Here is a 27,892-nt window from a genome sequence, read left to right on the forward strand (position 1 = left end):
CCCAGCCATTCCCCTTTTGTCATGACCCCTTCTCAACCTGTGATCCTCTCACACTGAACCTGTCTGGAGAACCCGGCCCTCTGCCCTTTCTCCCTCTTCCCACACACATTTTCCAAATCCAAGACTGCCCCCTCCTTCTCCCCATTCTCACTCGGCAGCCGCAGCCAAAGGAGAGAGAAGATAACAGATGTTAGCCTCAAGGTTTACATTTATATACGATATATTTTTTATTTCCTTGGATTTATAAACCGCTTCAATATGCAATGTCCTTCTCTTATTCTCTCCACCTCCCACACAAGAGCACCTCCCTCCCACTGCTCCACTCCCCATTAGGGAGTGGACCATGTGTCCTGACCTAGAGATGCAGGTAGGGGGGAAAGATGAGGGAAAATGGAAAGGTGGAAATCCCTTGGATGGGAGGAATCACAGTGGCCTGTACCTTTGGATAATAATATTGGCCGATACCAAAAAAGTACTAGACCAGAAGTTCTTAGCCTGGGGGCCACAGATCATAGATTTTAGAAAGTCCCTGAAATTGGATGGGAAAAAAATGATCTCTTTATGTTCACTAAGCCCTCATTGAAATTGGGCATTTTCCTACAAATGATGAATGTAAGCAACAAACCCCAGTAGTCATCAGATATTTTCCTATCATATCACAGTTGTTGCAGATATCTTGAAATATCATTTATGCTCATCACTACTTTAAAATTTGGACAGCTAGGTGACACAGTGGGTAGATCACAGGACCTGGAGTCAGGAAAACCTGAGTTAAAATTCAGCCTTAGATATTAGCTGTGTGACCCTGGGCAAGTCACTTAACCTCTTTGCCTCATTCTCCTCATCTATAAAATGAACTGGAGAAGGAAATGGCAAACCACTCCAGTATCTCTAAGAAAATCCCCAAAATGGGATCACAAAGATTGTCACAACTGAACAACAATAACTTCAAAATTATTGTGGTCATTAGGCTTCGTGCTTGATCCCATGTAATTGCAGTCTTCCTGTCTACATGCTGTATTTCAACATAATTGATTTCCTTCGTAATCTTTTTTTTCCCCCCAGAGCAATGAGGGTTAAGTGACTTGCCCAGCTAGTAAGTGTCAAGTGTCTGAGGCTAGATTTGAACTCAGGTCCTCCTGACTCCAGGACTGGTGCTTTATCCACTGTGCCACCTAGCTGCCCCCTTTTGTAATCCTAATATTTTATTTTATGCATTTAAAAACCTAATCATGAGAAGGGGTCTAAAATGGCCTAATACACAAAAATGTTGGAGAATCCCTGAACTACACGTGTGATTTCATTTGAGCCTAATGAAACTTGGGCATTTTTATCCCCATTTTCCAGATGAAGAAATTGTGGTTGGGAGAGATCAAATAACATAGCTGATGGGGATCAAAAGCAAGATTTGAACCCATGCCTTCCTAACTCCAAGTCCACTCTATTTTCAGTATGCAAAGCTGCCTAAAGACCCTTGGGCAAGATCTAAAGAAGTTGTTACCATAGTAAAGCTGAGGAAGCTGATGAGAAAGTGTTCCGGAGGCACTCAGGCTTGGATGGGGTCTCTGCCACTCTGGCTAACACTCATCTGCCCCCCGCCCAGTTCTGACTTGCATGGCCTCGAAATAATTGTCAAATAGAAACACTGGGGCTATTCATCCCAGTCAATCCTTGTCTCATGTAAACCTCGCTTTGTAGAAAGCCAGAGGACCCACGTTTGAATCATGGAGCTGTTCTAACTGGCTGGCCTTGGGTCAAGCTTTGTGATTCTCTGGACATTAGTTTCCTATTCGTAAAATGAGACATTTGAACCGAATGGCCTCGGAGGTCCCTCCACACACACACCCCACCCCCAATCCTAAATCCTATGGTGTTTGTCTTGTCCAATGAGAAGTGAGAGAAGGGATAAGGAAGATGGCTGGGAAGGTATCTGGAAGAGAAAGCAAGGGGCAGAAACCACCCAATCAGCAGCCTACAGGTCTGAGAAGGCTACTTGCCCTCTCTGAAGTTGGGATCACAGCCGGGTGGCCTAGTGAGGAGGGCAGTACTCTGATAGGATGGGAACACCTTAAGTGTGAATCCTGCTTCGTACACTTACTTGCTATGTGACCTTGGCCAAGTCATTTAACTTCTGTTTGCTTCAATTTTCTCATCTGTAAAAGACAGAAGTTGGATTTGATGGCCTCTAAGGTCCTTTTCAAATCCAGATCTATGATCTTACGAAAGAAATGACTTAAATTGAATGGAGATGGAAAAATCCAGGCTGTAGCTAGTGACAGAAAACAACTTTCTTTCTTTCTTTCTTTCTTTCTTTCTTTCTTTCTTTCTTTCTTTCTTTCTTTCTTTCTTTCTTTCTTTCTTTCTTTCTTTCTTTCTTTCTTTCTTTCTTTCTCTCTTTCTTTCTCTCTTTCTTTCTTTCCTTTCTTTCCTTTCTTTCCTTTCTTTCCTTTCTCTTGCCTGCCTGCCTGCCTCAGAGATCCCAGCCTTCTCAAATGAATCCTACAGAGGCATAGAGGGTGGGGTGAGGTGAGGAGGCTAAGAACAAATAGGAAGAAACTACAATGAGCTTTTCTTGTGTTTCCCAGGCAGCCTCAGGCCTGGGATCCTGTAAATGGAAGGAGAGGGGTAGTGGGAGCAGAGGGGACAGAGGAAGCAGCTGGGGATCTACAGCTGTGTGTTTTCTACTCCCACCCCACCCCCAACTTGCCACCTAGTGCTTTGAAACAATGGGCTGGAGCAGGGGGTCTCAGCTGGAAAGGAACATAGATAAAGAAGGAAAACTACCCTCAGCCCCACCTGCTCAGACCCAGGTAGAGATGGGAGAGGGGGGAAGATAGGGTCAGGTAATTAGGCCCCAACACCTTGGGGTCAACCTACATTCCTGAGCCTGTCCTAGCATCAGACTAGGAAATCCCTGAGGGGAGAAGCCCCATCTCTTGTGTGTTATAGAAAATCATTTTAAAAAATGATACATTTGGGCAGCTAGGTGGTGCAGTGGATAAATCACCGGCCCTGGATTCAGGAAGGCCTGAGTTCAAATCCGGCCTCAGACGCTTGACGTGTGACCCTGGGCAAGTTGCTTAACCCTCATTGCCCCACCAAAAAAAGAAAAATGATACATTTTCTTGCCACTCTTTGATTAATAATCTCAGTCACTCCCTACGCCTTAAATTGAACACTGTTAGAAAAACAGTTCATTAAAAAAGAACCGGGGCAGCTAGGTGGCGCAATGGTAAAGCACCAGCCCTGGAGCCAGGAGGACCTGAGTTCAAATCCGGCCTCAGACACTTGACACTTACTAGCTGTGTGACCCTGTGTTAACCCTCATTGCCCTGAAAAAAAAGAAAAAGAAAAAAGAACCAATACAGTGACCAGCTTGGCTACTCCTGTAGCTCCCTACCTCTCTGCCAATAGAAGAACATTTCAATTGTTGGTGGGCTGGGGGCAAATACTGGTTTTTCTTGTGACTCAGCATTACAACCCAGATTTTGGAAATCTGAAATTTAGAATCCAAGGCCCAGAAAAGAAAGTGAGGGTTGTCTGGAATGGAACAAGCTTTAATTAAGCACCTACTCTATACTCAGCACTGGGCAAAATGCTTTAAAAATATCTCATTCAATCTTCACAGTATCCCTGGGAGGTGGATGCTATTATTATCCCCATTTTGTAGATGAGGAAACTGAGGCAGGCAGGGCGTAAGTGAGTTGCTCAGGGCCACACAGCTAGTAAGTATTTGGGACAGGATTTGAGCCCAGATCTTCCTGAGTCCTGCATTCTATTCACTGAGCTACCTAGGTAGCTCTACAAAAGAGTGCAAGTGAGTTGCCCACAATCAGGCAGGTAGTAGGTGGGAGAGCCCGGATCTCTTGCCTCACCTAGGTCAGTGCTACTTCCACTCTGTCAAGACTCCTGTCCGGAACCATAGGACAGGGCTGTGCATTCCAAAGAATTCAATGCATAATCAGGCTGATGTCCAATTCTCTGGTTCTTTCTCCAGCAGGAGGCAAATGGTACAAGCACCATCTTTCCTACCGCCTGGTGAACTGGCCCGAGTACCTGCCAGAGCCAGCGGTTCGCCGGGCCGTGCGGGCAGCCTTCCAGGTGTGGAGCAATGTGTCTTCCCTGGAGTTCTGGGAAGCACCAGCGTCGGGTCCCGCCGACATCCGCCTCACCTTCTTTCAGGGCGACCACAACGATGGGCTCAGCAACGCTTTTGATGGGCCAGGTGCTGACTCCTTCCTCCTTCCTGTAAGACTCTCTCTTTAACTCTTTCCCCTGGGAAATCCCCCCTTCCCATCCCTTAGCCCTTGGAGGAAAGGTGGGTGAGGAGTCTCTGGCTAAGGGCAGCAAGGGGGAAGGGAGGGCATAGCTGCACCAGTGAAATGCCCAAATGCACATACATGTACACACACATATACACACGCACACACATATGTGTACACACATATATACACACACTCACACACATATATGTATACACACATGTTTGGGCATAAATCTCCAACCTTAGGAGCCTTACGACTCTTCATCCTGTTATCATGCCTGAGTCCTTCCTGATACACATTTACCTTTTCCCCTTTGGAGAGCAGTACAACCCCTTTCTTCACAAAATCATCTGTCAGAGACTTGGAGATGGTGGTCAGACCTCCCTTCCCCTACAAGGGAAGGAAGGCCATGTTGTGCCTCATCCCTCATCCTTCCCTAGCCCCTACTGCGTCCCCTAAACAATAACTGGATTTTTATATTGTACCTTAAAGTCTACAAATCATCGAACATACATGATTTTGTTTGAGCCAATCCAGTAAATACCATAGCTAGAATTAGGCCCATTTCTGCAGGTTGACCTGCCTGCTTAGTAAGCAGCAGAGGCAAGGTTCAAACCTCATTCTTCCTGAGTCCAGTAAACACTCCTTCTACCAAACCACTAGGTCTTTCTTTGCTCTGTCCCTTTGGGCTGAAGATTTAAACAGGTTTCACCCCATACACATTTCTTTTTTTTTTTTTTCCCATACACATTTCTTGACATCCTGGATTACCTGACGGTCAGATCTGCCCGTTCTCATTTTTGGCCATGGGATTGTGACCCAAGTGAGGACTGGGGACAATCTAGAGCATGCCCCTCCCCCAACCTGGCCCCACCATTGCTGCCAAGTGAATTTCATGTACATTCATAAGTGTGAATGTTGTTCTCCTGAAATGAACAGAACCTCCATGACGGTGGGGACTCTCATTTTTTGTCTTTGAATCTCCAGCATCCAGCACATGCCTGGCACACAGTAGGTGCTTAATAAATGCTTATTGCTCAGTGAGAATGGAACAAAGTTAGGGATTCTAAGAGGCAGAGGCGAGGAAGGGGTGCATGCCAGGTGGGGTGGGAGGCACAAAGAGGAGTGAGGGCAGCCCGGACACAGCAAAATTGGCTACTTTGGCTGGAACCTAGAGTGCATGAAAGGGAGTAATGCACAATAAACCTGGACATTGGTGGTCATAGTCAGAGTTTAAAGGATGTCAAATATCAGACTGAGGACTTTGAGAGCTGATAATGGCTTAAAATTGGGTGGTGGCCATGTGAGTGGAGAGAAGAGGATGGATGTGATAGGATTCATGGAGAAGGAAGGAAGGAAAGAAGGAAGGAAGGAGAGAAGGAAGGAGGGAAGGAAGGAAGGAATTATTTAAGTGCCTACTATGTGCCAAGCACTCTGCAAATATTTTCTCATCTGATCTCAAAGCAACAGAATGGGCATTCTAACAGCCTTCCTAGCAACCTTGGGTTTGTTATGGGGGCTTTGAAAGCTCATGAAATGTCATCTTATGAAGGCGAGGTATGAACCACTGCCAGTCAATACACAGCCATTGTATTCCTCTGAGGACTGTAACCACCTTAGGGGTTAGGGGGATGGGTTTCTGGTCCCCTGACTTCATTGTTATGGGAATTCCCAGAGGAGAGAACCACCTCTACCAATACACATTAGCACCTTCTCTGCAGTTTAGTCTTTTTTGTTGGGTTTTTTGTTTTGTTTTGTTTTGTGTTTTGGTGAGGCAGTTGGGGTTAAGTGATTTGCCCAGGGTCACACAGCTAGTAAGTGTCAAGTGTCTGAGGTTGGATTTGAACTCATGTCATCCTGAATCCAGGGCCGGTACTCTATCCACTGCGCCACCTAGCTGCCCCTGCAGTTTAGTCTTAGAAATTGTCCTAGGTTAAGTGACTTTCCCAGGGTCACACAGCCAGTATGTGGGAGAGGCAAGAATTGAACCAGGTCAGTTTTTTAACTCACTACATTATGTGACTTCTCACTTTAGGAAATGTATTTAATAAATTGGAAAAATTTAATCCCAAACCAGCATTACCCTGTCCTCACCTAGGGCCACCTCCCTCTGACCATCAATTCATTGAAGTCTATGATCTGGAGCCAAAATATGATTAGAAATAAAATTCTTCAGATCTGGAGGTGGGAAAGCAAAACAGAAATCGTGTTTATATGATCCATATCTTGGCTTTCCCTCCATTCCCACAGAGAAGAGAGTGCTTAATTGCTACATCCACACCTCTTCCTGTTTTCCTCAGTGGTTCAGTTAGTTTTCCTTTCCCAGTATGGGAGAGTAGAAATAACAGAAAATCCTGAATTTCTTTCCAACCCCCATCTGGCATTGCTCCAAACCTCCGACCCCCTTCCAGCCAATAGCATGGAGGACCTGTCTATTGAGTATCAACTCTGTCCACGGATTACCTGTGTGACGTTGGTCATGCTGCTTTATCTGCCGGGGCCTCAGTTTCCAGCTTTGTAGTGAAGTAGAATTAGATGATTTCAGAAGTCAGCAGAGTGTGGTGGAAAGAATATTAGATTTTGAGTCAGAAAACCGAAATTTGATGTCTTACTCTGCCACCAAGTTCTGGGGTGACTTTGGGCAAAATCAGTTTCCTCAACTGAAAAATGAGGGCACTGCCACTCTAAGGGCTCTTCCCCGATAAACCGAAGCCCAGTGATCCCGCCCAGCCCTCCTCCTCTCCCTTCCTTTTACAAGGACTTGCTACTGATCTGTTGCTTTGGGGTATCTCCAGGAGGCGCGCTGGCCCATGCCTTCCTCCCTCGGCGTGGGGAGGCACACTTTGACAGGGACGAACGCTGGTCCTTCAAAAGCCGCAGGGGCCGGAACCTGTTTGTGGTGCTGGCCCATGAGATCGGCCACACACTGGGACTGGGCCATTCCCCTGCTCCAAGGGCTCTCATGGCCCCCTATTACAAGAGGCTGGGACGGGACTCTGTGCTGACCTGGGATGATGTCTTGGCCATCCAAAACCTGTATGGTGAGCATCCCTCCTCTAAGCCCCTCCCACCCTCCTTGCCCCTACCTCTCGTCCCCCCCCACTGGATCCCAACCAGGTCGACTCCGTGGCACTCAGTCCCCTGGCTCCCAGGTCCAAACTCATCTCCCCATCCCCTTCCACCCCCGACACGCAACACTCCAGGCTCAGACTCGCAATCCTTCCCATCGAATGACAATCCTCATCCTTGGCTCCTAGCTTCTCCTCACACAACATGCCAAAAAAACTCTGAACCCAACCCCTGTTCCTCTGCTGCCCCTTAGCCTTGTAACCCCTCGCCTCCTGTCCCTCCCATCCCTGAGCCTTAGCGTCTCTCACACCATGACTTCCGAGCCCCCAAATCTGCTCTTGCCAGAACGCTAAAGTTCTTGATCCCCAGAGACCCCAACCTTCTTACCCACAGACTCCCCTACCCTCAGTCATCCTCAACAACTTCCAGTCTCCCCCATGAGGATGTTATGATTGCTGGTGTGGGACACAGAGAATCAGTTGCTTTCCCCAAAGCTGTCCAGGTCTGTTCCCAAGCGACTGAGCAGATTTCGGGGTTCAGGCTGATGCTTCTCCCTCTGGTGGCCCCATTGTCTCCTGCAGACACACTTGTCTGGGACCCTTCTCAATCTAATCCTTCCTATCAGGCCACCATGGGAAATGGGGTTCCTGTCCCCTAGCTCCCCTTGATTCTACCTCTCATCTGTAAGAAAGCATCTCTGCTCTTTCCTGACGCTGCCACATCCCTCCCTCAGCAGCCGTGGATTTGGAGACAGGGAACAGGAGTTCAAATCCTGCTTCTGCCTCTTCCTACCTGTGTTACCTTTGACAAGTCCCTTCACCTCCTCTGTAAAATAAGGGGGTGGGAACTCTAAGGTCCCTTCCTGCTCTAAATCTATAATCTGTGATCCTGTTATATGGGATCTCCCAGGATTCCTGGGTTTTCCACTATAGTTTTAATTTCAATAACAGATTTAAGGCTAGCAGGAGCCCTACAGGTTATCTGATCTATCCCCCCCTCCCCCATTTTACAGGGCAAAGTGAGTATTACTGAGATTGTGACTGGCCAAGAGTCACACAGGTAGGGAGAAAAGTCAGAATTCAAACCCCGGTCTTCTTGACTTTGTCCATCCACTGCTGCTGTGATTGACCCCATCTAACCCAGGAATGATAAAATCCTTCTCCTATCCTCCTTCCTCTTACTGCTCACGTGAGACAGCAAATCTAGCCTGGCACAACTAGAGCCTCAGCATTAGCCTTTCTTCTCTCTACCACTGCAGGACAGCCCCTGGGGGGCTCAATGGCTGAACAGCTCCCTGGAAAGCTGTTCACCAATTTTGAGGAGTGGGACTCCCACAGGGCCTGGGACAGGAAATCTGGAGCTAGAGGACCCTATTACTGCCACTCTTTTTTTGACACCATTACAGCAGGTAAGGACACTCTGCTCTGCCCTTATATCATCAGGCATCCCCGGACATGCCCCTCCACTTCCAACCTGATAATGGAGAAAGGGCACTAGATTTAATTATCAGGGAACCCGAGTCCAAATTCTGGCTGTGCCTGTGTAACCTTGGCCAAGTATCTTAACCTCTCTGAGCCTGAGTTTCCTCATCTGTAAAAGGGAGGGTTGAACTAGATAGAAGGCTTCTGGGATCCCTTCCACATCTAACTCTATGACCCTTTTATCCTTCCCACACCATTTTTTCACTCTGCTCCACAGCTCCCAAGCCTCAGTTTCATTCTACCCTTCCCTGCCCAACCCTGGTGGGAAGATAACTTTTGCTTTGGTTTGGTTTTGCAGGGCAATGAGGGTTAAGTGACTTGCCCAGGGTCACACAGCTAGTAAGCGTCAAGTGTCTGAGGCCAGATTTGAACTCAGGTCCTCCTGAATCCAGGGCCAGTATTTTATACACTATGCCACCTAGCTGCCCCCACAGCACCTTCAAGGACCAGGGGTGGGGAGGACAGAGGAGAGAAGGGCCTGTGTAATAACCTTTTCCTCCATCTTTTTGGGAGGGACTGGGGGAGCAGACAAGGACCATCGAGTCTACATCTTTAAAGGAAACAGTTTCTGGGAGGTGGCAGCTGATGGCAATGCTTCAGAACCCCGACTCCTGCAGGAGAAATGGCCCAGTCTGACCCCCGACATTGAGGCAGCTGCTGTGTCCCAGGATGATGGAGACTTCCACTTCTTCAAAGGTACAGGCTGGGGGGAGGGGGAGAAGGGGCTAGGATCCCCCATCCCCTGCTTCCTCAGGGCTCCCAAGTGGGTTTGAGCACCATATCAATGACTCTGTGTGTGTGTGTGTGAGTGTGTAGGGCAAAAGTGGAGGGAATAACCCTCCATCCTTCAGGCTCAAGACAGAATGGGGCTTTGTTGCAGCAGCAAGCCCCAAACCTGACCTGAATCCCATCCACTACTCAATGCAAGTTAATAGAACCAGAAAAGACCCTTTTTTCTTTAAATCTCCTCCCTAGAGGCTCCTCCCTACTCCACCCCCATGCTCCCTTGAATTTGAATCTATGACCTCAAGGGAAAGTTCATCTATCAAGGGATTTTAGATCTAGAGCTGACCTGAGGGGTCATCTAATCTAATCTCTTTTTACATACAAGGAAACTAAGGCCCACAGGGTTAAGTGACTTTCCCAAGGCAGAATTTGGAAGAAACAGGATTCAAACTTGGGTCCTGTGATGCCAACCAAGTTCAGAAATCCAAGTTGAGGGCTTTTTTCACTATGCTGAACTGCCTCTCCTCTGCCCTTTGACCTCACCCCAATCTGAAAAATAGCAGTTTCAAGAAATGTCAAGAATTTCAGGGGCAGAAGTGGATAAAGCACTGGCCCTGGATTCAGGAGGACCTGAGTTCAAATACAGCCTCAGACACTTGACACTTCCTAGCTGTGTGACCTTGGGCAAGTCACTTAACCCTCACTGCCCTGCAAGAAAAAAAAAAAGAAAAGAAAAAAGAAAAAGAAATGTCAAGAATTTCAAGAGTGGGCAAAAAGAGAGGGGGACTAGAGACATAAATGGCAAAGCAGATCGAGAAGGCAGAGGAGAAAGGGGGAGGGGGGCAAGAAAAGGGACATATTCAGAAAGGCTGATTTGGAGAAGGTGGGGACCCCTTCTCAGCCATCCCTTTGTCTTCATCTGGAGAAGTGGGAATGAACCTGGGACTAGTTTCCATAGTCCTGGGTTCACCGTTGGCTTGGCGTTGGCTGCCCAGTGCTGACACCTGCTGGGGGTTTGCAGAATACATCTTCCTCCTGTCCACGAATTATAGTATCATCATAGATTTAGAGTTGGGAGGGACTTCAAGGTAACAGGGATCATTGAATCATACATCTGGAGCTGGCAAGAACCTCAGAAACCATGTAGTCCAACCCTCTTACTTTGTAGGTGAGGAAACTGAGGCCCATGAACTTTTGTTTTTGTTTTTATGGGGCAATGGGGGTTAAGTGACTTGCCCAGGGTCACACAGCTAGTAAATGTCAAGTCTCTGAGGCCGGATTTGAACTCAGGTCCTTCTGAATCTGGGGCCGGTGCTTTATCCACTTTGCCACCTAGCTGCTCCCACCCATTAAATTTTCTACAATTAACATTGTTTTCCTCCGTAGAAGTCCAATGACTTGCTCAAAGTTAAACATGGTGCTCTCTCTTTTTTTTGTTTGTTTGTTTTTAATTAATAAAGTATTTTATTTTTTTTCCCGTTACATGTAAAGATAGTTCTCAACCTTTGTTTATACAAGCTTTACAATTTCAGATTTTTCTCCCTCCCTCCCCTCCCTCCCCCTTCCCCTAGACAGCAGGTAATCTGATATAGGTTTTATATATATATATACACATAATAACATTAATCCTATTTCTGCCTTAGTCATGTTATAAGAGAAAAAAATCAGAGCAATGATGGAAAACCTCAAAATAGAAAAAAAAACACAACAGCATCAAGAACAAAAGAAATAGTATGGTTCATTCAGCATCTATACTCCGCAGTTCTTTTTTTTTTTTCCTGGATTTGGAGATCCTCTTCCATCACGAGTTCCCTGGAACTCTTCTGTGCCATCGCATTGGTGAGACGAATATAGTCCATCACAGTAGATCAACACTCAATGTTGATGTTACTGTGTACAATGTTCTTCTAGTTCTGCTCATCTCACTCATCATCAGCCCACGCAAGACCCTCCAGGTTTCTCTGAACTCCTCCTGCTCATTGTTTCTTATAGCACAATAGTATTCCATTGTATTCATATACCACAACTTGTCCAGCCATTCCCCAATTGATGGGCACCCCCTTAACTTCCAATTCTTTGCCAACATGGTGCTCTCTTGTCCAGTAAATTCCGATGGTTAACATTCCCTGTAGAAGCAACTATAAAGGCATTTAAAGCCTTTCACAACCCAGCTCCCTTTCTCCCTTTCTAGCTTTATTTTACATGATTGTTTAGTCAATTAGTTGTGTCTGACCCTTTGTGACCCCATTTAGGGTTTTCTTGGCAAAGATACTGCAGTGGTTTGCCATTTCTGTCTCCAGCTCATTTGACAGATGAGGAAATGGAGGCAAACAGGGTAAAGTGACTTGCCCAGGGTCACACAGCTAGTAAGTGTCTGAATCTGGATTTGAACTCAGGTCTTCCTGACTCTAAACTCAGCACTCTATCCACTGCATCACCTAACCTCCCATTTAATAAGCTATACTCCATTCACACTAGCCTTCTTGCAATTTCTCAAAAACGCTGTCCCCCATATCTGAAATGCATTTCTTCCTTCTTCGGCATCTTAGAATTCCCAGTATCCTTCAGAGCTTAGTTTAAGAGCCACCTTCTTGAAGTCTTTCTTGATTCCCCAGCTATGAGTTCCAACTGCCTCCAAAAATAAAAATGGCTTTGTATCTATTTTTTATACAAGCGTATGAAGCATAAGCTTCCTTAAAGGCAGGAAGTGTTTCCTTCTGACTCTGCAAACCCAGGGCCCAGCACACTGCCTGCCTGGAATTTGGTGGGCACTAAATAAATGAGTGATTTAGTGACTGATCCCAGGTCCTGTGACTAGAAGTCCGGCACTGTTTCCACTGTACTGTGTGGTCTCCCTCTCTCTAATGCTTCAAACTTTTAAAGTTAGTTCTTAGCTCCCTTTAATATCCAGGAATCCCAGAATAGGATGGGAGTAGGGAGGTATAAATAACCTTTGAAAAAGAAATGTGTAGGGGGCAGCTAGGTGGCACAGTGGATAAAGTACTTACCAGTCCTGGATTCAGGAGGACCTGAGTTCAAATCCAGCCTCAGATACTTGATGCTTATTAGCTGTGTGACCTTGGGCAAGTCACTTAACCCTCATTGCCCTGCCACCCCCCCCAAAAAAAGAAAGAAAAAGGAATGTGTAGTTCCCCTTCACATGGACCCAATTGCTCTTTTCTCTGCTGCCATCCTTTTCTCCCATCTTTGTCCCACCCCATTAAAGTGACCCTCCTCCATTTCTACCCCATGTTCTCCCTTCCTGTCCTCTCTTTCCTTACCTCACTAGTTCTGTTCTCCTGGTTCTCCCACAGGGAGTCGATGTTGGAGGTTCCGGGGATCGAGGTTACTGAAGGGTTACCCCCAACTCTGCCGAGCAGGAGGACTCCCTCGGCACCCAGATGCTGCCTTCTTCTTCCCACCGCTACACCGTATTGTGCTTTTCAAGGGTCCCCGCTACTATGTATTGACTGACAGAGGGCTACAGGTTGAACCCTACTACCCCCGAAGTTTAACGGACTGGGGGGGGATCCCCTCGGGGGTGCAAGGGGCTCTGCCTGGGCCTGAAGGCTCCATTCTCTTCTTCCGGGATGATCGCTACTGGCGTTTTGACCCCATCTCACTGAAGGTGGTGGCAACAGGCCGGTGGGCTGAAGAGCTTCCGTGGATGGGCTGCTGGGAAGCCAACTCTGGGGGTGCTCTGTTCTGAGCTTCTTGGCCTATGAGCAGTCAAGGACCCTAGTGCCCAACCTCACATTTCCCTGCCATAGAGACGGTGTCTGTTGTAGGAATTGATCATGGTAACTAACTCCACAGTAGGAGGAACTAGGTGGGGTTTTCTTTGAGTGAGGAGAGAGGGCCACTGTCCAGCTAATGGGTCAGAAAGAAGAGTCAAGGAAAATGGAATCAAGGGACAGGGCATGATGCTGCCCCGGTGGAGATGATTGTAATGGATGAATCCCAAATAAAGAGAGAGGGAAGGAGAGTTGGAGGGGGGGGGGAAAGGTGGATGTTAAAGAGCTAGAAAAATATTGCACACCCCCCCCAACCCCACCCTAAGCGACCCCAAGAAGGGTCTATTGGGAAGTAATAGCAGCAGGGCAGGTCACTGGTCCTTCTAAGGAAGGGCAGACTTCAAGGGTGGAGTACTAAAAATCTCTCCATGATGCAGGTCAGCTGGGCACCTTTCCCTTTGGCCCCTGTTATGTATCACAATAGCACCATTCTCTAGGACACACACACACACACACACACACACACTGCATTCCTTAAGCCCTAGGCCCCAGAAATAGCTGAGATTCTTAGTGGAGGAGGCTTATTCTCCACCCAATACTAACCCTACCCCCATTCCACTCTCTTTGAACGTCTACCCCCACCAAGCTCTGGATCTGCCTGCTAGTTTTCACTATTCCCTCTTGCAGACAATCCCCAGGTAGGGGAGAGACACCTACTGGGCAGACCATTGTTCCGGGAAACAAGACTGAAGTTAAATTCTGAGCACTGGAATTTTCTTTGCTTTGTCTCATTTTCCCACTGTGTATAAAGGGGAAATGCATTTTATGCTGGTACAGATTTTGTTACCAGAAGGCAGGGTCAGAGGTAGATAGGGCACATGCCTAATTACCAAGATGGGGATGGGAATCTTCTAGGTGATTCAAGGCTTAGGGACAGGTGGCAGTGTACGGATCTCCCTGGTGACTGTTGCATGACTTGACTTTCAAGGGACAAATCAGATTAGCTTGAAAATCAAACCTTGGAGAAAACTCAGAAAAGAGGGAACCCCTTGACCACCCGGGTCTCCCCTTGCCCTCTCCCAACCTTAGCTAAAAGCCCGACAGTGTGCCTAATCAAGAACACACACACAGATACCCAGATACTCAGTGCTCACTGACTTGTTTGATCCATTGCAAGTTTTATTGAATGTCCTCTGACACAAGGGGAGGGGTTATAAATAAAATTGTCTCCTGGGAAGGGTTTATTTGTTCTGTCTCATATTCTTCCTGATCCAAATCACCTGAAACAGCCAAGAGACAATTAGAGTGGAGAGAAGGGACAGGGTCAAGAAAGCCAGCCCACATGTGGTAGTGGGCAGTGAGGCAGTGACTGTGGGAAGACCGAGGATTATGGGTAGGGGCAGCAGCTAGGGATTTCTTCTGATCCTTTGCCTGAAACAGTAAGTGTCCCCAGCCCCAAGGATCGAAGAGAGGGATGGGATGGAAGATAAAGGGATGCAGGCTTATGTCATAGGTGGGGTCCGAGCAGCAGGGAAAAGGGTTCATTGCCTCACATGTGGATACATCAAAGATACTTGATATCAAAGATAATAACTAAGTGGCAGGAATACTGTTTCATTGAGGCGCCAAGGGATGGTGTGTAGGTGCTGAGTATGGCAGTTTGAACATGATTTAGATCTGGAAGGAACCTTAGTGGCCATCACATCCAGCTTCCTCGTTTTACAAATGGAAAAACTGAAGCCCAGAGATGATTTTCCCAGGGTCACAGAGTTAGTCTGGGGCAGGATTTGAACCCAAGACCCCTGTGACCTCAGAATCTGGTGCCTTATTCACTCCACCATTCTGACTCTTATGGATGAGGGCTCAAGCACCACCTGGCATGGTCCTACTCCTCCCACACCGTATCTAATGCCCAGAAGGCTCACCACCCTCCCAGTGATCCAGGATACAGTGCTCAACATAGTTGGGGTCGCAGTGCAGAGTCTCGCATTTCCTGCAGAAAAGAATCTCACAGCGGGAACAAGGCACTTCATTAGACCGTTGCTTCTCCAGGAGGCACACCTGCCCCGGCTGGGTCCTCTTTCTGGTGGTTGTGGGATGGAGGGAGATGGGGATCAACATTGCCTCATTCAGCCAATACCAGGACCCTTCTCCTCTGGGCCTTGCTACCATCATTTTAGACTGCCCAGGGGTAGGTAAGGGGTTCAGAGGGTTATAGCTACCCTATATGGGAAATAGTAAAATGAAGAGACTCTTAAGCCTAAGATCCTCTAAGTAGGATACCCACCACATCCTCCCCAACTCCACCCACCCAGAAGCCTGTGCTTTCCCAAGACCAGTAGCATCCTTTGGATTTTCAGCACCGTGAAGAAACCAAGGAGCACCGTATTCCTTTCTCTCCAATAGCCCAGCCCTCTCTGATACCTCCAGAAACAGGAAGAATAGTCAGGAAGTCCAGGCTCCCTGCTTCTAAGCACCTGTCCATGGGGAAGGCCAGGCTGGAGAGGAGAGTGAGGGGACTGAGCCAGGTCCAAAATCCACTCTCGGAGCGCCTGAGGGCCGACACCTCCGGCGCACTGGACTCCTGTCGGAGAGGGCAGTAAGAGACTGAGCCCTTGTCTTTCCCATCACCATCTTGAAGCTCCTGCCCAGATTCCCAGTACTCCCCTTCCTTATCCGAAGCTTTCTCTGCCTCATCTGAATCCTTCTCATCTGAATCTTCCTCCTCTTCATTTTCATCATCTTCGACCTCATCGTCCAGGAGTTCCTCTGGCTCCTTTTTCCACAGAGGGATCTTCAGGCCTAGGAAGTCGGGGTAGGGGAAACCTCGGGACCATTTCACCTTTAGCTTCTCTTTTCCCCATTGAGATTCTCGGGCACTAGAAGAACTAATGATTCCCACCATGACCACAAGTCAAGTAAGAAGCTCTGGGTGAAGACTATTTTTGAGACATTTGAATTCAGGGACAGAAATCACAGGGATCTCACCTCCATCCACTTAGTGCACACTTTACAAAGTCCCAAAAAGTGCTGATAAGCCCTAAACACATTTACAGCTGAGAGAGATCCTCAGCCCTCTCATTTTACAGATAAGAAAACTGAGGCCCAGAGAGGTTAAGTGGACTTGTCCATGACTGGTAAGGTCAATTATCTGCAAGAAGGATGATGGATTGACTAACCTTTACACATCCCCATACACAATCTGTAACATCTTTCCTGTCCCCTTCCTCTCTGTGCCCACTGCCACCACACTTGTACAAGGTAGGCTTCCTTTGTTGTTGTTATTGCTCAGTCGTTTCAATCAGATCCAACTTTTCATGACCCCGTTTAAGATATTCTTGACAAAGATACTAGAGTGGTTTGTCATTTCCTTCTCCAGCTCATTTGGAAGGTGAGGAAACTAAGGCAAACAGGGTGAAGTGACTTGCTCAGGGTCACACAGCTTGTAAATGTCTGGGGCCAGATTTGAATTCGGAAAGATGAGTCTTCCTGCATCCAGGTCTGGCGCTCTATCCACTGCACTACCTCACTGCCCCAAGCCTTATCACTTGTCAATTACTGGAATAGTCTCCTAACACAGGTCTTCCTGCCTCCACTTCTTCTCCAGTTCACTTTTCATATTATGAATCATCTCTTATATTCATAGATCCTATGGTGACACTCCACTGACTTAGAAGGCAGGGTGGAGTGCTCTTCTCCTTCCTCCAAAGCCCCTGTAATTTCTCCCACCCCCTCCCCTCATTCTTTTTGGCTCAAACACCGAGTGATGAAAAATGAGAGGGGTGTGAGGACCCGTTGCCTGTCTGGGTCCAGTTGACCTGGGATGAAACATTTGCTGTGAACAATCCACAGGGAGGGTAATTGAGAGAGGTCTTGCCTTTACAAGTATGGTTGCCATGGTGACAGCCCTCTAAGCCAAGTTCCTATAGGAAATACAATGGTGTGTGTTAAGGAGGGCTCTGTTAACCTCTTCCCAATTGCCCTCCTGCCCCACTCACCATTGCCCCGCTTATCCATTCCTTAGCTATTTCTCTGCCACGTGGGGAATTCCTCCTCAAGTGCCTTACCCCACCTCAGGAATGTCCCCTCTCCTCCCCAAGAGAGTGAAGACTCCCCTCACCCCTACTTATCTTGGTCTCATCACCACAGCTTCTATTGGGTCATAAACAATGGGATTGGAACCTCCCCCTCCCAAGAGTCTTAGACTTAGAAAGGAAAGGCTGGAGGGCAGCTAGGTGGCACAGTGGATAAAGCATCAGTCTTGGAATCAGGAGAACCTGAGCTCAAATCCAACCTCAGACACCTAACACTTACTGTGCGACCCTGGGCAAGTCACTTAACCCCAATTGCCTCACCAAAAAAAGAAAAAAGGCTGCCTTTCCCACCCCATGCCTGGAATCTCCAAGCCCCAGGGGTCCTCTTTGTTCCCTTCTTCTCCCTCCTTCCCATCTTTTTCCTACCGGGCTTTCCCTCCCCCTCCAAATTGTGCTAGTAAGTGTCAAGTGTCTGAGGTCGGATTTGAACTCAGGTACTCCTGACTCCAGGGCCAGTGCTTTAACCATTGCGCCATCTAGCTGCCCCCAGCAATGTTTCACTTAAAGATGCCCACCTTGGTCCTTAGGCACTTCTGGACTGCTCGTAGCCACCCCTATGTGGATGGCTTAGTGTCCATCCACACGTCATGAATAAGAGCTATTGCTCTCCCTTCCATCTCAGCACCTATGATGGTGAATATTAAACAGGCAGACCTTCTGATTTCATGTTCTCACTCAGGAGGCTGAAGAGATGGAAAACAGACTCCAACCAATTGGAGACAGAAAATAGTAGGAAATGTGCTCCATGATACCTGTAGCTAATACTTGATTTTCTCATACTTTTACTAATTTAATTAATTAAATTCTTTCTTTGACTGCAAACTTGAGGCTAAGCAACTTTGTCAACCACTGGCAGGATTTAAGAAGAAAGGGGGATTTTTCGATGAAGCTGGGGTCCATGAGCCAACGATCGTGGAGCCTTAGAGCATCAGTCGTCCCTCCCCAGTGAAGCCCATTTCATGGGATCCTTTTTGTTCAGAGAGTTCTGTTTGGCATCGCTCAAAGATCTCTTTGTAGAATGCCAATGCTTTCTCTCTTCTGCTAAGTTTTCACTAAGCCTGGGACGGTCCCCAGCTTTTGTCTCCTCCTTCCTCTTGTGATGTTCCTTTTCTTCATTGTCCCACACGTCCATCTATGGCAGGCTCAAGCTGGGTGGGGTCCTCGCCTAGGGTTGTTCTCAGCGGGGTGTCCTTTCTGTGGTCACCAGCCCTTTATCCATTTCCTGGCAACTCGGTAACTTGGTGATTTTCACAGAAGACTTTCACACAGGCAACACAACAGACACAACACATTCCCACGGTCGCTCTATTTCTGCTTATTATCTCTTTCTCCAGAGGGAACTAAAGAACATTCCCATGGTCTCCATGTTTTTTCTGACTTCCACAGAAATGACTCAGATCCAAAATTACCCTTGTGGCTGCTGCCTTGTTCCATTAATAAAATTAGCTAGTTTAATTATGTATTTAATTATGCCTCCAAGGATTTGTGGGGGATTTTTGGTGTAGTACCATGGAAAGAGTATTTGATTTATAACCAAAGGATCTGAGTTCCAATCCTGACTCTTCTGCGAGCCAGCAGTTGCTCTGCCTCTCTGATCCTTGGTTTCCTCATTTGTAAAAATTAGGGTATTGAACTACATGGGCTCTAAGGTCCCTTCCAATTCTAAATAGATAATCATCATCACACCCCTGTTTGATACAAATCACAACCCCTTAAACACACAGAAAATTATTTAAAAGATCTTTGGTTTCAGAGACAGGGTTGTTGTTGCTTTTTTCTCACATGGGGTAGATCCCAATCAATCCAGATTCTCTAACCCCGTGTGAAGCTTCTCCATGAACAAATCCTCTAAAGTTAGCCTACCCAATGTGCTTGGGTTCTTCCTCTAAGACTCAGGATATATATGTGAATACCAAAGGGACACTTCGGCTTGCCCATCGCTTATGCCTGCTCTTGTTGATGGTCTTAGCGAGGCTGGTCTTGAGACTACAGATCTACTGTCTATTGCCAGATCCATCATTCTAAGCCTTCCCAACAATGGTTGGGAGCTCCTCAAAGGGTAGGGACTGCCTTTTGACTTTATTTATATCCCCAGCACTTAGCACAATGCCTGGCATGTAAGAAACATTTATTAAATGCTTATTGACTGACTGGTCCCCATTGTGCACCAGTGGTATCTTGGTTATGCTATATGGTTGCAGGTCCTGGAGTGTCATCCTCAGAAGAATCAAAGTTGGGGGGGATCCAAAGAGTAATGGAGCACAGCTCTAGAGCTGAAAGGGACCTCAGAATCCAATCTAGTCCTTACAGATTAAGAAACTGAGACCCAGGATATTTTGAGTGACTTGTTACTAGTCCCATACATAGATAATTAGTGTCAGAGGCAGGATTTGAATTCAGACCTTTTGACTCCAGAGCCAGTGCTCTTTCCCCTGTTCATTGTTTCACGGTGGGTGGAAGTAGGCTGCAGAATATTCCATTGAGGACCTACATGCAAGTCATGGCTTAACAGACAGCATCAAGTAAGTGTATGATCAGAAAAGGATGTGAGTCAATCAAATAGCAGGAGCATGTCATTATGGCTAGAGATATAACCATACTATTGCATTGATACCCAGGAAAGGGAAATATACCATGAGGAAAGTTCCCAGTACAATGGGTAGTTCTTCTGTGGATCTGCCCCATTGGGCCATGGTGAATATAGCTCTTATTCCACTATGATGGTAGCCATAGAACCAGACCTCAAACTGTCCATCTCCAGCCTATCCCTTCTTTTGACCAGGGATCCATTTGTAATAAAATTATTGAAATTTTTTTTTGGTTTTGTGGGGGCAATGAGGGTTAAGTGACTTGCCCAGGGTCACATAGCTAGTAAGTGTCAAGTGTCTGAGTTCAGATTTGAACTCAGGTCCTTCTGAATCCAGGGCTGGTGCTTTATCCACTGTGCCATCTAGCTGCCCCCCTGTAATAAAATTAATAACAATGACCACTGATATTTGCATATCCTTTTCATTTGGGCAAATTCATTTGTTTACAGGACTTCGCAATCCAGTCAAGTTGGTATTACAGTTATCATTATCTTCATTTTACAGGTGAAGAAATAGAGGCACAGAGTGGCTAAGTAACTTGAGCATGGTCGCCCAGCTAGTCAATGTCAAAGCTCACTCAGCATCTTGGGTCCATCACTTCTATGTCAAGAGTTGGGTAACATGATTCTTAATGAGTCCTTTGGAATAATGGTTGGTCACTTCATTAATCATAGTTCCTAAGTGTTTCAAAGTTGTACATCTTCATGATGTTGTTGGTATCATAGACATTGTTCTGGTTCTGCTCACCTTGCTCTGCAACAGTTCATACAACTTTCTTGACAACTTTCTCTGAACCCATCTCTTTCACCCTATTCTCCAGCATAATAGCATTCTTTTACATTTATATGCTATTCTATAATTTATGAGCCCCTCTTGGTTTCCAGCTCTTTGCTGCCAAAAAAGTGTGACTATAACAAGTGTTTGTATATAGAAATCCTTTTCCAGATATAGGATTTGGAGCAAGGTTTCTTCCGAAGCCAATGAAAAGATAAATAGCAATGCATGTATAAGGTAGTGCCCCTTTCTTATATAAACATTTCTTTACTGAAAAGGACAGAAAAAGGATATTTTTGTTATAAACACAGAGAAAAGCAGCTTGAGGAGAGACACAAACAGTTCTGAGAAGACCTGAGAGAAAAGTAATCCCTCAGAAGCAAAATTACTGATAGATGATAAAGATGGCTGGAGTTAATGATTTCCAGAAGGTAATTTATATTTAATAAGTTGACTGACCCATGGGGTCCCATTAGAAGTTGCATACAGAATACAGAAAATAGAAGCCCACAGAGCAAAGATAGTGAGTAAAAGTAGAAAAATACAGTAGAAACAGACAACAATAGCAGCTGCTTTGAGCCGAGCCTATTTGAGACAAGCTGACTAGAAAGAGACTTCACAGTTGATGTGGGGAGCTAATCTGAATGGAAAAAGGTTCTGATGCTGGGAGCTGATTGGAGACAGCAGAATCCCCTGCTGTTTGAAGTACTCACTGGGGAAAGGAAGTCTTTTTCTCTAGCACCATTACCTGCTTGAGAGAAGGAAGGCTTGTCTACCTTGTCCTTCACTGACCTCTATGGTTCAAGACAGGGGAAATATCTCACAGTCCAGATTGTTAACCTGATTAACATTGCAGAACTGATTTTCTTTGAAAGAGTATAATGCTGCCCCAGCACCAAGCCAAGGGAGGAGGCTTGGGAAGTTGTGCAGATTCCAGGCTCAAGGCTGCTGTTTAAAAAAAAAAAAAAAAAAAAAAAAAAAAAAGCTTAATGCTACATCAGCAGTCTGAGAGTAACAGAGAAGCAGCTTCACCCAGCAAGAGTGGAGAAGCCCAGAGAGAGGAGCAGTGCAATCCTGGTAGGCGACAAAGGGTACAGACTATTCCCTAAAGAGATGAGGACACCAGGGGCTGTAGTCCAGAGATGTGAACGTAGACCTGTGGGGTTTTCTATTTATGCTATGTTTCTGTAAGTTTGTGCTCTCCACCATGAACATTATGTGCCTTGGTGGTAAAGTGTGACCAGGTTTATGGAAAAACTCATGATTATTATAGCTTTGTCTCCTATTTGTAAATGTTTCATTTTGGCTGATTTGTTTAAATGGGAAGCACACCAGTGGGGACTGAGAAGCTACAGCTGTGAGGAGTCAAAGTATGCCCCTCTAGATACCAAGGCTATCCCCTAGGACCCTGAGAGTGAGTTGCAGCCATATGCTCACCTTTCTATTTTTATTTTTATTTATTTATTTTTTTTGCGGGGCAATGAGGGTTAAGTGACTTGCCCAGGGACACACAGCTAGTAAGTGTCAAGTGTCTGAGGCTAAATTTGAACTCAGGTCCTCCTGAATCCAGGGCTGGTGCTTTATCCACTGCGCCACCTAGGTGCCCCTGCTCACCTTTTTAAAGAATCACTGCAACCTACCATCATGGGCTTAGATGGAGTTAATGAACAAGTCCCATCATAGAAAGATAGAGTCTAGAGAGAGCCGGAAATCAGTATCGGAACTGCACCACCCAAGGTGGAGTAGACAAGTGGTGATTTTCACGTTGGGAATACTGGGTTCAGTACTTACTTATCCTCTACTTTTCCAGAGCCTGAAGCTCTGGAAATATCAGGCAGATGCTGAGGAGAGTCCTCCCCTGCATAGACCTAAAGTGGTATTTATTCAGAGGAAGCAGGGTAAAATGGTCAGGTAAGGGTTAATCCTCCCCATTGGGTCTAGAAAGAGGTATACAATTTGAATAGCTTAGAGGAGGAGGGGAATCTGGTGGTGGGGGAGGGGAGAGATTCTAGTTTTATTTTTTATTGTTTTTTGTTTTGTTTTTGCAGGGCAATGAGGGTTAACTTGCCCAGGGTCACACAGCTAGTAAGTGTCAAGTGTCTGAGGCCAGATTTGAACTCAAATTCTCCTGAATCCAGGGCTGGTGCTCTATCTACTGTGCCACCTAGCTGCCCCCTAGTTTTACTTTTTAAATAAAGCAGACTTGCTAAAGAGTGACTGGCAGGCATGGAGAGACAGAGACAAATAGCCAGGCAGAGAGAGACAGTAAGAAATAGCCAGGCAGAGACAAAGAGACGAGGCAAATAGCTAGCCAGAGAGGCAAAAAGATAAAGGGAGGATCTGTTACCTACAGAAATCTTTCAGACCCTGCTTCACCACTCAGGTTTCTCCCCTTTCCAACCTCTTCCCCTCTCTACTCATGCCAGGCCTTTCTGTCCCAAGTCCCACTAGTCGGGGGGAAAATGACAACAATCTAGCAGATGAAATTTACTTACATTTACTTACCCCTGTAGAGGGTGAGTGTCCTGGGTCTCCTTCTCTTCTCTCTGTACCCTAATCCAGGGAGCAAGCCTAGCCAGAACCTGCCAGGGGCGACCCTGAAGGGGTTAATAGGGAGTGTTTGTAGCAGCCCCTGTCACCAAGGAGAGGAGAGAGCTCAGCAGCAAAGCCCAGCCAGAACAATCCAGCCACCTTGGGTAGGGTTGGGGGGTGGGTGGGGGGAGAGAAGGAGGGTTCACTTGACCAGTTTAGCTCCTAGGGGAGGATTGAGAGTCAACCACCACAACCTGTGTCCTTGCAGTGGTAGCAGGTCCTCAGGATGGCCTCAGCAGCCAGAAGAGTGAGGTAGTTACCAGTTAACTAAGTGGGGAAGGGAGAGATAGAGGGAAAGTTCAGGAAGAGATTCCATAATCCAGTGGGTTGGGGGAGGCGGGACTGGAACTAGTTTTACCATGAAGCCTGAAGATTGAGCAGAATGGGAAGAACGGACTCTTGAATGGAGTGGGGGTGGGGGTAGAGAGAGCCGGAGGAATAGATCAGAGAGGTCAGGATCAGCACAGAAGTAGCTCAGAAGGGAATCTCCCAGCTTGGTCAGCCTGAGTCACGGGACCCCAGGGATAGCCAAGTTGAAGGAAAGCGGGGAAGGGAAAAGACACCACCAGACTGAGGTTGATAGATCAGGAAGAGGGAGGACATAGCCCTGGGTTTGGCCCGTAAGTCAAGACTTTGAAGATGAGCAGAGGGTCACTTGCCACCGGCCCCCTGAGGTCCCAGCTCAGTGGCAGGACAATGTCTGGACTCCCAGATCCCCCAATACGCAGCATTCGACCCTTTAAGTCCAGTGAGCAGTACCTGGAGGCTATGAAAGAGGATCTGGCTGATTGGCTTAGGAATCTCTACGAGTTGGATATTGACTCAGCCAACTTCCTGGAGATGCTGGAGACTGGCCAGTTGTTGTGCCAACATGCCAATGCCGTCACTCAAGCTGCCCAGGACTTCCTGACCCAGTCTCCAACTTTGGCCCAGAGAATTTGGTTGCCCAGATCTGGGGTTTGCTGCAATGCGGCAGCCCAGCCAGGTACCTTCCAAGCTCGGGACAATGTCTCCAACTTCATCCAATGGTGCCGGAAAGAGATGGGCATCAAAGGTAATTCAGGACTCTTCAGGACCCACCTAGGGCCCACCTGAGACAGGGCATCTTTGGGGGCCAGGGTAGCATAATAGAAACAGTATGGGACTGGGACCTGGGAGAACTGGGTTCTAACTCAGCCAGAGGCAACTAGGTGCCATAGTGGATGGAGTGCTGAACTTGTTAGAAAGAATTAACTTGCCAGTTTCTTCTTCTTTTTTTTTTTTTTGTCTTTTGACATTTGTGGTACTTTTTTTTGTTTTATTCTTTTTTTTTTTTGATAGGGCAATGGGGGTTAAGTGACTTGCCCAGGGTCACACAGCTAGTAAGTATCAAGTGTCTGAGGCAGGATTTGAACCCGCGTCTTCCTGAATCCAGGGCCAGTGCTTTATCCACCAGTTTCTTCTTTTTGACAAGAGCTGAATTTGTCAAAAAGAGTTCAAATACTGGGGGCAGCTCGGTGGTGCAGTGAATAAAGCACCAGACCTGGATTCAGAAGGACCTGAGTTCAAATCCTGCCTCAGACACTTGACACTTATTAGCTGTGTGACCTTGGGCAAGTCACTTAACCCTCATTGTCCAGCCCAAAAAAAGAGTTCAAATCCTGGTTCAAACAATTACTAGCTGTGTGATCCTGGGCAAGGCATTTAATTGCTCGCTGCCTCAGTTTCCTCCTCTATAAAATGGGGATAATAATACTCCACCCTACCTACCTCAGTGGATTGTTGTGTGAAAAGCTCCTTGCAAAGCTCAAAGTAGTATACAAATATCAATATTATATAAAGAGCACAATACTGGTAGCTGAGAGGCTCGGTTTCCAATAATTAACTAGCTGTATGACCATTAGTAAGACAGTTTGTCTCTCTGAGCCTCAGCTCCCTTTTCTCATAGGAGGCAACGAAAAAACATTAAAATGATTGACCTAGATGCTGACCTGGTCTCTGCTCGATCTCACACCCAGTGATTATCCCTTCCTCTTTCACAGGTGCTAGATGTTAGGAACCCCTCATAGCCAACATAGCCCATCCCCAGGAGGTCAGGGTCCAAGTCAGAGCATCTCCAGGGACTTAAGGCATTGCTGCTCCACTGGCCCCAGAAAAACCCACACAGAGCAGCCTTTAGGCTCCAATCCAAGGGGCCCCATTCTCCTCTTAGGGCTCTGTCTGTGCTAAATCATAACAAATTCCTCATATTAACACCTATGTCCCTCTTCCTCATACCTCTGATGCCACTCCAGAAGTGGGGGTGGAGAAAGAAGGAAGTGCTTCTGGTAAGCCCCTTGAGGGCAGGAGCTGTTCTTAGTTTCATCTTTGTAACCCCAGTGCCTAATAGTGCTTTATACATCTATCTAGCTGTCTGTCTGTCTGTATTTAACTGCCTATTTGCCTGTCTGTTTATCTGTCTGTCTGTCCATCCATCCATCCATCTACCTACCTACCTACTTATCTGTTTGTCTATATCTATTTTTTCATGCATCTACTTATTTGAATTTATCTATTTATCTTTATATCTACTTATTCATCCATTCATTTATTTATCTACTTATTTGCCTATTCCTTTATTTATTTTTGAGGGTGCTGGATGTGTGATTTCATGGACATGGGGAACTCCCAGTAAGGAATTTTCCTTTAATAATCAGGCAGTTGTGGTACTGTGGAAAGAACACAGCTTCTGGAGTCAGAGGACCTGAGTTCAAATCCTGCTCTTGATACCCATTAGCTGTATAACCTTATAGAAGGCACTTATCTCCCCGGGCCTTGGTTTCTTCATCTGCAAAATGAAGGTGTTGGAACAGGTTACCCCTGATGTTCTTTCTAGGTCGACATCTATGATTCTGTGATCTATGTATCTGTTATCTGGGCTACTGAGAGTTTAAGTGACTTGCCTAGGGTCACAAACCCAATATGTGTCCAAAGGCTTGAACCGAAGCCTTCCTTAGTCAGGCCCAACTTTCTGCCCACTATATCTTAGTGTTTTACACTTAGAAGATGCTTATCTTCTAGGTGCTGTTAAAAGGATGCTAACACCAAGCATTCATTTGTTGGATTGAATTGAAAAAAAATTGAGAATGTGAAAAACTAGGATGAAGAGGGTCCCAGTATGTGTGTGGGGGTATATGTGTGAGTGTGTGTGTGTGTGTGTGTGTGTGTGTGTGTGTGTATCTTTCTAGTGCCAATCTTTTAGGCAGCCTACTAGTTCTTTTTTTTTTTTTTTGGTGGGGCAGTTGGGGTTAAGTGACTTGCCCAGGGTCACACAGCTAAGCGTCAAGTGTCTGAGGCCAGATTTGAACTCAGGTCCTCCTGAATCCAGGGCCAGTGCTTTATCCACTGTGCCACCTAGCTGCCCCAGCCTGCTAGTTAACAAATCCCTTACTTTTCTGTCAAGTGGGTACCATTTTGTCCAGTCATCTGCTTTCAGGCTGAACTGAATATTGTACTGCTAGGATTATTTTTTTATGGTTATGGGTTGTGGGGAAGCACGTACTGCATCAATGTGAGGAACTCCCAGTGTAGAAACCCCTTTCACTGATGCAGATATAACACATCTGAAACTTGCAGTCTTAGGGAGTTGCCTATGACAATCTCTAAGGCTACATAGCTTACCTGCACTTATATAGCCAGGATAGGTCAGAGGCAAGACTTGGAACCAGGTTTTCCTGACTCCAAGGTCAGGACTCCATCCTAGGCTCTGTTGCCTCCCACCCAGGAGATAACATGACCCAAATGTTTAAAGGTGAGCACCAAGGTGCCTTTGAACTTTGAAATGAGCCTCAGTTTCCTCATCTGTAAAATGGATTTCCCAAGATAAAATGGATCAAGATTGGTAAAGGAAAATTCCTCACAGGGAGTTCCCCATGTCTCTTCCAACTCTGATATTCTAGGAATCTAAGGTTCCCTTTGTCTCAACCAGAGCCCTAACTCTCCCTTGAAAGACTGACAATGGGGTTACCTAGAAATTTCCCCTTTCCCCAAAAGGGTCACTCTTCCAAGAAGAGAAGGGAAAAGGAGGAAGAAGCTGGTCCCCCAGATGATCAGCCCTTTCTCCCTTCTTCTCTGGCCCACAGAGGTGCTGATGTTTGAGACAGAGGACCTGGTTCTTAGGAAGAATGAAAAACATGTGGTCTTGTGCCTGCTGGAGCTTGGACGGCGAGCCTGGAGGTTTGGGGTGGCAGCGCCCACCCTGGTGCATCTGGAGGAGGAGATTGAGGAGGAGCTGAGGCAGGAACTGGCTCTGCCTCCACCTGACCCTCCGCCACCAGCTCCCCCTGCCCGCCGAGCCTGCCATTTCAAAAACTTGGACCAAATGGTGAGGGGTGCAGGGGAAGGAGGGATGACCGCATATACCCCTCAATCCTTCCCTGACTTTCCAGCCCAGCCCCTATCACATGACTAACGTGGGGCTGGGGAGGTGCCAAGATCCAGAGCTGGACAGCTCTCCTCACCACCATATATAGTCTAGTGGGATGACTGATTTCTCCAGCTTCCCAGACCCAGGAAGGCAGGATCTCTGGGTTCTAGTCACTAATTCTGTCA

The 27,892-nt window shown here is 46.7% G+C and overlaps 2 protein-coding genes across 3 annotated transcripts in view; one reads left to right on the forward strand and one right to left on the reverse strand.

Moving 5' to 3' along the window:
* The window catches only part of MMP28 (matrix metallopeptidase 28), a 57,068-nt gene that overhangs the window by 19,699 nt on the left and 9,477 nt on the right, over positions 1-27,892 (forward strand). Inside the window, exons 4-8 of one of the 2 annotated variants that reach the window (XM_044004661.1) lie at positions 4,001-4,225; positions 7,061-7,306; positions 8,593-8,742; positions 9,344-9,511; positions 27,424-27,665. In XM_044004661.1, coding sequence (XP_043860596.1) covers positions 4,001-4,225; positions 7,061-7,306; positions 8,593-8,742; positions 9,344-9,511; positions 27,424-27,665 — 1,031 coding nt within the window. Of the gene's footprint in view, positions 1-4,000; positions 4,226-7,060; positions 7,307-8,592; positions 8,743-9,343; positions 9,512-12,855; positions 13,251-27,423; positions 27,666-27,892 lie in introns of those variants that run through there. The other variant, XM_044004659.1, reaches the window with a different exon arrangement.
* On the reverse strand, positions 13,293-17,292 carry C4H17orf50 (chromosome 4 C17orf50 homolog). The gene is made up of 4 exons (XM_044004662.1): positions 17,274-17,292; positions 15,753-16,077; positions 15,203-15,358; positions 13,293-13,503 (listed from the first exon to the last, which is right to left on the reverse strand). Exons 1-4 carry the CDS (start codon positions 17,290-17,292, stop codon positions 13,293-13,295), a joined length of 711 nt encoding a protein of 236 aa, XP_043860597.1.

Source organism: Dromiciops gliroides, chromosome 4 (assembly GCF_019393635.1).
Source record: "Dromiciops gliroides isolate mDroGli1 chromosome 4, mDroGli1.pri, whole genome shotgun sequence".
Classification (NCBI taxonomy): domain Eukaryota; kingdom Metazoa; phylum Chordata; class Mammalia; order Microbiotheria; family Microbiotheriidae; genus Dromiciops; species Dromiciops gliroides.

What these genes read in the sequence shown, in the direction of transcription:
- C4H17orf50 (XM_044004662.1), bottom strand. An exon ending in CTGGCCTTCCCCATGGACAG is followed by an intron (nt 15,359 to 15,752) that starts GTGCTTAGAAGC and finishes CACAACCACCAG; the next exon opens with AAAGAGGACCCAGCCGGGGC. An exon ending in ATCCTGGATCACTGGGAGGG is followed by an intron (nt 13,504 to 15,202) that starts TGGTGAGCCTTC and finishes CTCTCTTTATTT; the next exon opens with GGGATTCATCCATTACAATC.